Below are 14,165 nucleotides of genomic sequence, written 5' to 3'. Positions count from 1 at the left end.
TCCAGCAGAGGAAGTCCTTGCCTCCAGCCAAGTCCACCTCAGCACCCAAATATCCTGGGATAGGCAGGAATATAGAACCTGCAAGTGCTAGACTGGGAAGAACACTAGACCTGGAGTCTGGGAGCCTGGATTCTCATGCTACCTCCATGAGCAACTTGGGTCACAAGCCCATCCTAGGCAACCCAAGCAGATATTGAGGTAATAGGATTGCACCAGTCTGAGTTTTATGACATTTGTGGTTGGGTACCTGTCTTCAGAATAAGGCGGTAGGGTTTGACTTCACCGTGGACATGGACTGAATGTAACTTCAGTTATAAGTCAGGCAGTCTCAGAAGTTCAAGTCTCTACACTCTGACTATAATCATGAGTATACACTCTTCTCATCTGAAGGTATACTTGGCAGCTATCTGGAATTCAGGAAGGTTGCTTAATGCTCTCTCTGTATGATAGTAAGGTATGTATTAGGCACCAATATTGTCAATGTACCAACGCTGGCTGTAAAAATAGATGAGATTTGGTTCTTCTTCTCCAGGAGCTTATAGTAGAATATGGAAGAAGGGATCTTATACACACCTAACATATTGTTATAATTGGCTCTGAATTCTTCCAGGATACAATCACAGAGATGGGGAGCAGAGAGGGAGAAGGTCTCATTAATAAGTATGTACGTGGGGGCAAGTGGATCAGGGAAGGCTTCTTGAAATAATTGGAGTTTGAATCGATGATTCTACAGTTTACCAAGCAAGTAACCTGTGCCACTTTTGCCAGCCACACCAACCTTTTGAGGTAGGCAAGGAAAGATAAATAGGATCTGGACAGATGGAAATGTGAGAAAAAGCAATTCATAGTGGCATTGCTAATAAAAGCACAGAGGTTGTTTAGAAAATGGTGATCAGTATGTAAATAAGTTTTATTCCCTGTGACACCCCAAGTATTTGGTCATGGTTGCTAGATCCCTCTTAAGAAGGGTCACAAGACTGGAGTGCTGTGAGCAATGGGCAATGTGCCTCATGGCCTTGAAGTGACAGAGGTTGGCATAAGTTTTGCAAAATTAGTTGGAGTCAACTCTACAATATTGTCAAGTCCAGAGAGAGCCAGCAAAGTCACCCCAGCAGGACAAGCCAAACAAGCAAGTCCTGCTCTCCTGACCTTCCTCCCTGGAATATGTCCAACTCTCCGGGGTCAGAAATCACAGCTAGAAACAGTAGGAAGGTGGAACAAGGAGAAATGTGGGGATCAAAAGAGAGAAGCAACAGAATGTACCCTCTTCTCTGCTGCAGTCTTTTTGCCTGCAAAGGTCAAATTGGGAGCAGGGGAGATGGTTCATCTTTAAATTGAATTTGATGTTTTATTCCTCATATAAAAATTGAACTCGGGCTTCCCTGGTGGCACAGTGGTTGAGAATCTGCCTGCTAATGCAGGGGACACGGGTTCAAGCCCTGGTCTGGGAAGATCCCACACGCCGCAGAGCAACTGGGCCCGTGAGCCACAACTACTGAGCCTGCGCATCTGGAGCCTGTGCTCCGCAACAAGAGAGGCCGCGATAGTGAGAGGCCCGCGCAACGCAATGAAGAGTGGCCCCCGCTCGCCGCAACTAGAGAAAGCCCTCACACAGAAACGAAGACCCAACACAGCCAAATAAATAAATTAATTAATTAATTAAAAATTGAAGTCAAATTTTTAATAACTTTGATATGGATGATGGTGTAAGAGTTGGTAACCAATTATCAGAAATCTCTTACTAAAATTCTGCATGTCACTTGTACCTTTTTCAAAATGTAGTGTCTATAGTATCTTGATATTTAGAGCAAAACTTCTGTTTTAATATCCTGTTAAAACATATATATATAAAGTGTCATATGAGAGAATAAGAGAATATTCTCACATGAGAATAATGCATGTCATCTTCAGAAGTTCTGAAGAGATCAATGAGAGAAGAGATGCAGGTTTGGGCCTCCAGATGAATCTGTAACATTTTATTTATTCACTTTTAAGGAGAGATTGGAAACAAATATGACAAAATTTTTATATACGCTTAATTTTAATGGTGAGTACGTGAATGCTTATTACATTATCTTCTGGCAGTGCACTTGGTTTATAGATTTCTCTCCAGCATAACCCTGTCCTCATTCTGTGTCTTCAGTATCCATGTAGGTAGTCAATCCAACAAACTAACCTTTCAGTTTTTTTAACTTTTCATTCTGAATTAATTATAGACGAATGTGTTGCAAAAATAGTACAGAGAGTCCTGTGTACCCATAACCAAGCCTCTGCCAATGGTGACATCCTCATAAATAAAGTACATTATCAAAACCAAGAAACTTCCCTTGGTACAATAAAATTATCTACACTACAGATCTTACTCAGATTTCACCCATTTTTGCATGACTCATTTTTTATGCCACTATGTTTAATTCTAGGGCATTTTATCACATGCATTATATTGTATAACCACCACCACTTTCAAGATATGAGACTGTTCACCACAAAAAAACTCCCTTCAGCTATGTATTTATAGTCACACCCACCCCATTCCCCTTCCCAAACCTCTAGCAACCACTGATATGCTCCCCATCTCGATAATTTTGCCATTTCAAAAATGTTATATAAATGGAATAATACACTATCAAACCTTTTGATTTTGGATTTTTTCATTGAGCATAATGTCCTCAGGAGCCACCCAAGTAGTTGTATGTTTCAACAGTTTGTTGTTGATTTTTTTAAATTGTTGAGTAGTATTCCATGGTATAGATATACTACATTTGGTTTCAATATTCACCAGTGGAAGGATATCTAGTTTGTTTTCAGTTTGGCTATTATAAATAAACCTGTCATGAACATTTGTACATAGGTTTTTATGTGAACAAAAATTTTCCATTCTCTAGGATAAATGCCAGGAATAGATTGCGGGGTTGTATGGTAAGTGCATGTTCAATTTTTTAAGAAAATGCAAAAGGGTTTTCCACTGTGGCTGTACCATCTTACATTCCCACCAGCAACATATGATGTGAAAGATCCAGTTTCTCAAATCCTTATCAATATTCGAAACTATCAGTATTTTTTATTTTAGCCATTCTAACTGTGTAGTATGTAGTGCCATTGTGGTTTTAATTTGTATTTCCCTAATGGTGAGGAATGCCGAACAACTTTTCACGTGTTTATTTGCCATCCATGTAAGTATCTTCACTTGATGTGCCCATCAAGTCTTTTGCCCTGGTTGAATCTGACTCCCACTAACTCCATGCCTGTTGCCAGGGAGCTGAGAATGGGTGAAAAACAACATCCAACTATGCCCAGCGGTTTCAATTTCAATGTATGTCCACACACCTCAGGTATCCACTTGGCTCTGCTGAGTGATTATGTAATGTTTCCATAATTACCCTCTCTCCAAGGGAAATATTTCACACCATCTCTCCCCTGAAATCTCCTCCTCACTCTTTTATCACGCTCAGATGGTGCTCTGCTGAAAATTTCTCCATCTCCTGACACCAAATCTATCAGCCAATCTGCCTCTGAGCTCATTTCTCTGCCTTTCCTGTCATGCCAGGGAACAGTTCTGCACACTCCTATCTTAAGCCATCCTTTCCACCTGTGTGCCGGTTCCCACCCCTCTACTACACAGAAACACCTTAGACAATGATTATCTCTCCCACCTGCATCTTCAGTGATCCTTCTCTATTGGATCATCCCTGCAACATACAAACATGGTATTCTATCTCCTGGCTTAAAGACCACCCAGGTCTCCATTCTCCTCCATCCACGGCCTGATTCCTCTGCTTGCCTTTATAGCAAATCTCTTTTCTCTCTCGATCTATTTCTACATCTCTCTCCTCCTCCTTCTCCTCTTCTCCTCTTCCTCTTCTTCCCTCAACTCCCTCTTTCTCTCTCTTATCTTTTTACATCTGTCTCCTCTTGGTTATATCATTAAATTTATTTTCCTTGTTTTAAAATTTTATTTTTGAAATAGCAATACATTCATAGTTTTAAAAAAATTGTTTAATGCATACATTGAAAACGGTCATTCCATTCCAGGCCTTCAGGCATCTATGCCTTCCCCACAAAGACAAATATAGTTATTACGGTTATTAGTATTTTTAAACCTTTCCAGAGATATTTAATCTAAAACAAGTGTGTATCAATATATTTGTATGAGAAGGAATAGTACATGTAACACATATATTATATATTATACATATATGTATGTGTATGTATAATATTCAGAATTATTCATACATATGAATATATGTATATATTCATACATATGCTTATTGTTCTACGTTCTTTTTTTTTTTTTTTAAAGTAGAGGGAAGGATTATTTATTTATTATTATTTTTTGGCTGTGTTGGGTCCTCGCTCCGCGCGAGGGCCCTCTCTAGCTGCAGCAAGGGGGGGCCACTCCTCATCGTGGTGCGCGGGCCCCTCATCATCGCGGACTCTCTTGTTGCGGGGCACAGGCTCCAGACGCGCAGGCTCAGTAGTTGTGGCCCACGGGCGCAGTTGCTCCGCGGCATGTGGGATCCTCCCAGACCAGGGCTCGAACCCGTGTCCCCTGAATTGGCAGGCAGACTCTCAACCACTGCGCCACCAGGGAAGCCCCTCTTCATTCTTTTTTAAATTTGCTATATCTTGGAGGTCCTTCCATATCAGGTTTATTGCTCTTTTATACATCTATACAGTATTCCATTGTATGGACTGACCATAATTTACACAGTATTGATAGCCATTTCGGCTGTTACTAATCCTTTTTATTGCAAATAATTCTACATTTATTAACTTTGTACATATGTCTCTTGCATATGTACAACTATAATCCTAAAATTAAATTCCTTGATGAGGAATTACAGGTAGAAAAACGATGACACTTTATATATGTTTATATATGTTGCAAGTTGCCCTTCCTGGAAGCTATATCAATCTTCACTCCCACCAGAAACGTGAGAGTGCCTTGTCCCCAGACTATACACACAGTACACTACCAAACTACTGGGTCTTTCATATTTCAATGAGTAAAAGATAACCCTGTGTAATTTTAATTTGCATCACTCGTATTATATGTGTGGTTTCTCATTTTTCCGTATGTTTAAGAGCCATTTTTATTTTCTAGAAATTGTGAATTTGTAACCTATAGTCATTTTCTTATTGGTTCACTGGATTCAGAATTATCATTTTACAGGAACTTTTACAAATAGGAGGAACTCTTTTTTTTATAATTTTTTTTTTTAATTTTTATTCATTTATTTGTTTATTTATTGGCTGTGTTGGGTCTTCGTTGCTGTGCCTGGGCTTTCTCTAGTTGCAGTGAGCAGGGGCTACTCTTCGTTGTGGTGCATGGGCTTCTCATTGCAGTAGCTTCTCTTGTTGTAGAGCACGGGGCTCTAGGCACACGGGCTTCAGTAATTGTGGCACGTGGGCTCAGTAGTTGTGGTTCGTGGGCTCTAGAGCGCAGGCTCAGTAGTTGTGGCACACGGGCTTAGTTGCTCCACGGCATGTGGGATCTTCCCGGACCTGGGCTTGAACCCGTGTCCCCTGCATTGGCAGGCGAATTCTTAACCACTGAGCCACCAGGGAAGTCCCGAGGAACTCATTTTTGATATGAGTTACCAATATTTTCCCAACTTGTTACTTATCTTTTAATTATGATGGTTCATGTCACGGCAAAAATTTTCATTATGTTCTTGCCTTTATGAATCCTTTCCTTAATGTCTTCTGAACTTTGTGCCATACTTTGAAAGTCTTCCCCACTTTGATTTTAGAAGAATTTTCCTAAGGTTTATCCAAGTACTATCATATTTTCATTATTTATTTTTAAGTATTTAGTATATTTGGACTTATCCAAAAATCATATATAAGTATGTTTCAACTTTATTTTATTTTACATGACCATCAGTCGCCTCAATCCCATTCATTGAATAGTTCACGTTTTACCCACTACTTTAACATACACCATTTGTCATAAATTTCCATATGCATTTGTGTCTAATTCTGAGACTTTTCCACTTATAAGTTGTTCTATGTATGGATCAGTACTGCAATGCTGTACTCATTCAGGCTTTATGCTGTTTCAATCGCCCTCAGTACTCTTCTCTTTCAGAAGATGTAAATGGGGTTTATATTCTATTATTTCTTCTAACTGCTTATTTTTGCACAGAGAAACACAGCTGATTGTTTAAACAACAATATGTGGCTCGTCCACCTGTCCCAACGCTCCCCTTGTCTGTGGTGGTATTTCAATTGGTGTCTGGGGGGTCCAGGAGCCCCATCCCACACCCGCAGTTCTCTCTTACACTCCCTCCGCTTAGTCCTTCAGGCCACCCTTCCACTGCAACCACCTTGGTGAGACTGGCAAGAACTCCAAGCTGTTAATCCAAGGTCAGTTTCTTACTACCTAGCTGCTGCTGACACTACTTACTGACCAATAACTCCATCACTTGGCATTCTGAAACACTACACTTTCCTAGTTTTCCTCCTTCCCCAACACCTGCTCCTTCTCATGTTTTACTTTGAAAGCAACTTTTATCACACACTAAACTCCCATATGCATTTGTGTCTAATTCTGAGACTTTTGTTCCATTGATCAGTCTCCCTACACATGCTTTGCTGCATCCAATGCCTCTTCCAGATGTCTAATGGATGGAGACCCTTCAGACCTCTTCTCTTCTCAGTCTGTATTTACTTTCTGAAGAAGCTCATCTGCCCTTTTGAGGATAAGCTACAAAAGGTCATGATCTAGTTTTGTTTATTTTTTAATTTTATTTATTTAATTTATTTATTTTTGGCTATGTTGGGTCTTCGTTGCTGCCTGCGGGCTTTCTCTAGTTGCAGCGAGAGAGGGGTCTACTCTTCATTGCATTGCGCGGGCTTCTCATTGTGATGGCTTCTCTTGTTGCAGAGCACAGGCTCTAGGTGAGCAGGCTTCAGTAGTTGTGGCACGAGAGCTCAGTAGTTGTGGCTTGTGGGCTCTAGAGCGCAGGCTCAGTAGTTGTGGTGCACGGGCTTAGTTGCTCCGCAGCATGTGGGATCTTCCCAGACCAGGGCTCGAACCCGTGTCCCCTGTGTTGGCAGGTGGATTCTTAACCACTGCGCCACCAGGGAAGCCCCATGATCTAGTTTATAGTTGTTGTTCACACTGAAACTCCATTGCCTGAAATCATGCCTGGGACACAGTAGGCCTATATTAGTCTGCTAGGGCTGCCATAACACAGTACCACTGACTGGGTGGTTTAAACAACCGAAACATATTTTCTCACAATTCTAGAGACTAGAAGTCTGAGATCAAGGTGTTGGGAGGGTTGGTATCTTCTGAGGCCTCTCTCCTTGGCTTGTAGATGTTATCTTCTCCTTGCATCTTCACATGGTCTTCCCTCTGTATGTGTCCTAATCTCCTCTTCTTATAAGGATGCCAGTCATATTGGATTGGTGCTCACCCTAATGACTTCATGTTAACTAAACTGCTTCTTTATAAACCCTATCTCCAAATGCAGTTATATCCTGGGAGATACTAGGAGTTAGGACTTCAACATATGAATTTGGAAGAACACAATTCAGCCCATAACAATATCCTTATTAAATATTTGCTGAATGAATCCATTGAAGAACTTTTCAGAGTATTTGAAACAGTTCCTAATTCAAACGACATTTTAAAAAATGAAAAGTAGCTTAACTTGAGGAGTATGAAAGGAAGTCATAGAGATAAAGACTTAAATTTTTAATATCTATACCACATGAAAATAAATAAGAATTTCATGAACTGGAGAGAGGAAGATTAAAGAATGCTATGTGTGCTGAACTCCTTCCATTTTTTAAGGGCTGTCAAATGATCCACTTGTTAATGCTAACAGATTAAAAACAGATATACAAGTTTACTATTCTGGGCCAATAATAATAAAAGAAATAATGGAAAGTGGAATACATGGTAGCCTCTGGAGAATGGCACTCAGGGAAACTGCCACTTTGTATATATTTCTCTACCTTTTGTTAAGAAATTACACATATGAATGTATTACTGCTGTGATAAAGAAAACAAACAAAAAAGTGGGGTCAGGCCATGGTGAACTTTCAATCACCCTAAGACAGACTTTATTCTCTAGTTATAAAGCCTCACCATGCAAGTTCACATTGCTTGACATTGTTACCCAGGCTCACAGCTGTCAGTTACAGGGTCCAGAACAGCAGTGACTCACTGGGAGGTGGACCAGACTGGGTAGGATGCGAGAGGCTGATAGGTGAGTGGAAGTGGGGCAAATGCTGAGAAACATCTCGATGAGGGATCATGTCTCAAACAGCCCTGGTCTCTGAAGTGCCCACAGGCCCTGCACAGGAAATTACAGGGTCTGTCCAGCATCTCGATAAGCCTTGCTTGGTCACCAGACTTCATTCCCACTCCTGTAGGCATCTCCCAATTTAGAGGACAGAGAAGTGTCCTCTGGCATCACTCAATCCCTGAAAAGCTCTTCTTGCCCAGCACAGGTCAGTTCTCCACCTCTGGCCAGAAGAATGGAAGAAAGGTAAGGATATATACTAAGAACTGTCTTATTTCCAAAGCCAGTTATGGGTTTTGCTCTAAGTTTCCATGTCCTGTTTCCACTTTGGGATGCTACATGCAGGGGGTCATGGTGCTTCCTTCAGGAAAAGGCAGGAGACATGGAGCTCTCTACTAGCATCTCTGGGTGCTGGCAGCTCCAACGGTGGGAGATGCAAATGGGGTCAACCAGAACTTCCCTCCCTTCTGATCCATCTCCCCATGTTCTCCCCTTCTCCAGTCATTCAAATCTGCTGTCTTGGAGAGAATGTTGCCTCTTACATTAATTTAGGGAGCATGCAGACATTGCTTCCCGGAGCTGGACTGCTGGTAACCCAGGTTCCATTGTTTACTGGCTTTTCAAAGTTCTCTTCTCTTGTGGATCTGGCACAGTCCCAGGAGAAAACAGCCCAAACTGGTATAACTGAGGAGTGTTTCATGAAGAGGGCTAATGGCAAACAGGCAGGGGTAAGGGAAAGTGACAATGCATGGAGAAGCTCCCTAAGGCAAGCAGTAGTGAAACGCTCTTTCCACCCCGAGGCTTAAAAGGACCAGGGAAGGAGCAGTTACCCAGATAGTGTGCGACAGAAGAGGAGAACAGATGTTGGGGGCGGCCTGTGCACCCCCTGATTGTTTCTCACATTCTATGCTCACATGAAGACTTTTTCCCAGGAGCTCCTCACAAATAATAAACGATGGAGCAGAGAACAGTAGGAAAGCCTGGGACGGGGCTGCAGGAGACCAGGGGTGGTGTTGGGCCTGCTCCTCACACTGACATCTCGAAAATCCTTTGACTCCTTAGGTCTCATTTTCTTCTTCTATTAAATGAGGATATGACAATAGATGGTCTTTAGGGAACATGCTAGATGCTGGGGGTACAATAGTGAAAAACAACAGGCAAGACTTAGTCCTTATGGAGCTTCCAGTTTGATGAGGAAAAAATATACGTCACACCAAAGAAAACAGATTTACAAACTTTTAAGTGCTTTCAGTGGGGATAGCAGAGGCCCTGGCTTTCCTCCCATATCACTTCATGGTCAATCAGGGCTGTGGGACCTTGTTTCTCTGAGAGAGCGAAAGATGGATGATTCTGCCCTTGATTCCTCCCTGGGCCACAGCAGAGGACGTACCCTCTTTCCAATTGGAGGCCTCCTGCCTCTGGATTCCAGAGCAATGGCTGCCTTTGTGAACCAGGAAAGGACTCCTGGATTATGCTATGTGCTCTTAGCTGGCTTCTACCCACCTTCTTTGTTCCTTATATGATTGGCTTCTCTACCTCTCTGTGTTTCTGGAGTTTGCTTATGTTCGTTTTTTTTAGTTTTGTTTTTGCTTTTTTAGCCACAGTATTGACTGCCATCTTGGATTTAACTTGGGAATCACTTCTCTGTTTTCCCCACATCCACATGTAATCAACACCACAGTGGTGGAGGGTTTGGAGGGCTGGTCAGAAGTGTGGACCCTGACGGAGCCCTGCCGGGTTCAGATCCACACTGTGTGAGACCAGGAGCAAAACACTCATCTTTTTTGTGCTCCAATTCCATCCTCTGTAGAATGAGAACAATACTAACCTCATAGGGCTCTTGAGAGGATTAAAGAAGACGATACTGATAAACTCTCAATCGGCTCTCACTCCCCCAGAGGTGAGCTAGTGCTCTTTCCCCAGGTGAATTCTGCAGGAGCGTCTCTGCATTCCAAGCCCTGTGCTTTTTCCCTTTCCCCTCATAGACTCACAGGCTCGTCCCACACAGAAACTCACTCAGCAAAGCAAACTCTCCTAACGATCCCCCAGGAGAGAGAATGGAGTAGGTTTACGTTGCACACACCCAGCACCCCACTTCACAGTCCCCCACAGACATCCCCAAACTTCAAGTTCCTCTTTTCAGTGGCACTCAGACCTCCTCCTCACTTACTCTTCCGCCCCCGTAGGCAGCCCCGCCCCAAATCCCACCCCCAAATTGTGCACCAAAATGATTCTAGGTGCTCAGCGAAGCCATGTGGAGTCCTCACTTCAAAGGCACCTCAGTGGCCAATGTAAGTTATTTGGGCACAAATATGTCATTCTTCCAAACGCACGCGCAGCTCTCCACAAAAAGAATGAGATTTGCTTCATCTTGTTACACATGTGTGTCCTAATGCCCTTAATTTTATATATATATATATATATATATATATATATATATATATATATATATATATATATATATATATTTTAAACTTTTATTCCAAACCTTCCACTTCATTAGACTCCTCATTTACTCATTCGTTCATTCATACGTTGAATGAATATTTATTGACAACACACTGTGCCACACACAGAGCTAGGCACTGGGGATATAAAAAGTGGCATGGACATATATACACTACCAAACGTAAAATAGATAGCTAGTGGGAAGCAACCGCATAGCACAGGGAGATCAGCTCTGTGCTTTGTGACCACCTAGAGGGGTGGGATAGGGAGGGTGGGAGGGAGGGAGATGCAAGAGGGAAGAGATATGGGAACATATGTATATGTATAACTCATTCACTTTGTTATAAAGCAGAAACTAACACACCATTGTAAAGCAATTATACTCCAATAAAGATGTTAAAAAAAATAAAATAAATAAATTTTTAAAAATTAAAAAAAAATTTTTTTTAAATGAATAAAATAAAAAGTGCTCCTGTCTTCACAGAGCTGACGCACTGAGCTGTTTCTAACCCACCTGGCCTGGCCATCCTCACACCTGTCCTAGCAAGAGATCACATTCTTCTCATGTCCCTAAAGCTTGGTCTTCTTTCTCCTCAGTGAAGGGGTCACTCTTAGTCATGAGGGTGGCCCCCTATCATCTCTGTGTCTTCCTGATTTCATGCACCTGAGAGGAAATTTCTGGCCCAGGACAGAAGTAATGTTCTGGCCCCATCACCCTCTCCTGGACTCTCAGATTCTATCTCATTTACCTTCCTTCTTCGGGAAATTCTGGGGACATGACATAACCTCTGGGCAGTGCGTTCTGGTGGGGGGACTACAGCACGTTCCTATGTCAGTAGAGGGTCCGTGTTGCAGTAGAGAGAGCCCAGGCATTTGAGTCAGAGAGAACTGGGTTTGAATCCAGGTTCCAGGTCTCCAGGGCTGTGTGGACGTCAGTAAGTATCTTAGTCTCTGCAAGGCTCCAGTTCCCTCCTCTGTAACACAGGGACAGTAATTCCCACCTAGCAGGGTGGCCGTGAGAATTGGTGATCACACAGCAGGTGCTGACATCTTGTTTGTGTCAGAAACCCCCAGCAGAGGGTATCTGAGTTTGGATCCAACCACCCCAGCCTGGGAGACCGAACTCATACTAATGAATCACAGTGACCAGGCCCTTTCTAAATGTGACGTACTGACCCTGACCCTGCTCTTGCTGAATATCATCTCTGCCCTGGGAGGACTGGCAAGAAACTCAGTTGTGCTGTGGCTCCTGGGCTTCCGCCTGCACAAGATCTTCACCATCTACATCTTCAACCTGGCGAAAGCCAACTTCCTCTTCCTCAGTGGCCAGATTATAGGTTCCCCGGAGACACACATCACTTCCTGCCACAACCCTACCCCATCGTTCTCAACCTTGCGCCTATCTTTGCCTAGCTCTCAGGCTTGAGCGTTCTCCGTGCCATTAGCACCAAGTGCCACTTGTCTACCCTGTACCCCAACTGGTACCACTGCCGCCGCCCCAAACACATCAGCTGTCGTGTGTGTCCCTCCTGCTGAGCATCCTAGAAGGGACTTACTGTGACCTGTTTAGGCATTTTGACGATGACTGGTATCCACTATTTGATTTCATCATTGCTGGGTGGCTGATTTTCTCATTGGTGGTTCTTGCTAGCTCCAGCCTAGCCCTGCTGGCCAGGACCCTCTGTGAGTCCCAGCGGATGCAGCTGACCAGGCTCTACGTGGTCATCCTGCTCAGCGTGCTGGTCTTCCTCCTCTGCAGCCTCCTCTCAGGCATCCAGAAGTTTCTGCTAGACTGGCTTCGGAAGGATTTCAATGTGTCCTTCTATTATTTTAATATAGGGATGATCCTGCCTAGCAGTGCCAACCCCACCATTGGCTTTTTCGCTGGCTCCTTCAGGCATCAGAGGCAGTGGCGGCTGCCCTTCAAGTTGGTTCTCCAGAGGGCTCTGGAGGACACAACTGAGGTGAAGCAAAGGGGAGAAAGCCTTCCTCAGGAAACCAGGGAGATGTCAGAAGTGGTTTCATGTAGTGACTCTGTGTCAACCAGGGTTCAGTCAGAGAAGTAGTACTTATAGAAGATATATATATATATATATAATTGTATACATATATATATTTGACCCTACACAGTTGTAGGTTCTAGTTAAATTGTCTCTGTAAGGCTGTTGTCTGTTCTTCTGATGCTAGAGCTTGAGGCTTGCAGGACAACCTAGATCCCATGAGCATGAGCTAAAACCCATGAGAACCAACCAGAACTTGTGTCAGCCTCTCTCAGCACCTACAGTTTTGCTGAAGTCTGCAGGAGTTGGCTCCCTTCATCATGGAGCTAACCACACACCTGGTCCAGGAGTCAGAGAACCTGCAGGAGTATCCAGGGGAAGATGGAGCAGCTGCAAGCCCAGCTGCTGCCTTAGGCCAATGAGATGAGCCAACAGAGAAGCAACAACGCACATGAACATCCTGGAGCCCCAGCACCGACCTTCCACACATAAAAACAGTACGGCTGCTGCTTCCTTTCCAGCCACCACATCTTATGCAAACTGTCTCTTGACGCCCACCCTAAGAGGAAACATACATGGAAGGAAGTTCTGGCAAATGTAGTTCAGCCTAGACAAGTTGACACGTTCAGACCCATCCCAGTCCATCCCTGTCAACTTGGCACCCATAACCACCTCCCTAAACCATAGTTAATTTCAAATGAAGATAATAAAGCAAAGTCAAGCTTCTCCCTAACATGATGTACCTATCCCACAATACCTGAAATATACTAACCTTTTCCCCAAAAGAGGATACAACTTTTTGTGGATTACTGACCATTTATTTCTCTTTTTTTTTGAAGTATATTTTCTATCCATTTTTATTGGCTTGTTTATCTCGTTATATTGATTTGTTCAAGTTCTTCATATATTCTAAATAAAATCTTTTGTCAAATTTATGTATTGCAAATATTTTTCCTCAGTCTGGGACTTGCCTATTTATTTTTAAAATATCTTTTGTTGGGCAGTGGATTTTGTTTTTCATGAAATCTAAGTTATCAATTTTCACTTTTTATGTTTAGTGCTTTATGCTTTCTAAGAAATCTTTGCCTACTCCCACAGAAACAAAGGTATTCTCCAATACCTTTCTTCTAACAGCATTATAATTTTTGCTCTTACATTTATTAACTTCTGTGTAGAGTTTGAGGCAGGGGTCAAGGTTCATTTTTTCCCATCAGTTATCCAGTTGTTCCAATACTACTTGCTGAAAAGACATCCCTCCCCCAATTTAATTATTTAGCCCCTCTGTCAAAAACTATACTTACAAGTATGGGACTATTTCTGGATGTTCTGATCTGTTCTATTAGTCTATTCCATGAGTCAGCAAACACAGTCTATGGGCCAAAGAGACAGTTCCTTTTTTTTGTAAATAAAGTCTCATTGGAACATAACTATGCCTATTCATTTACGTATTTCCTGTGGC

At 42.6% G+C, this 14,165-nt stretch overlaps 1 protein-coding gene across 1 annotated transcript in view; it reads left to right on the top strand.

Moving 5' to 3' along the window:
* Positions 1-14,165, top strand: part of MRGPRX2 (MAS related GPR family member X2) — an 84,432-nt gene that overhangs the window by 27,139 nt on the left and 43,128 nt on the right. The window contains 2 exon segments of the mRNA XM_059929929.1: positions 12,120-12,187; positions 12,358-12,670. Coding sequence (XP_059785912.1) covers positions 12,120-12,187; positions 12,358-12,670 — 381 coding nt within the window.

Source organism: Balaenoptera ricei, chromosome 8, assembly GCF_028023285.1.
Source record: "Balaenoptera ricei isolate mBalRic1 chromosome 8, mBalRic1.hap2, whole genome shotgun sequence".
NCBI classification, from domain to species: Eukaryota; Metazoa; Chordata; class Mammalia; order Artiodactyla; family Balaenopteridae; genus Balaenoptera; species Balaenoptera ricei.
Note: the sequence above shows the minus strand (reverse complement) of the source record. Positions and strands in the feature narration are given on the sequence as shown.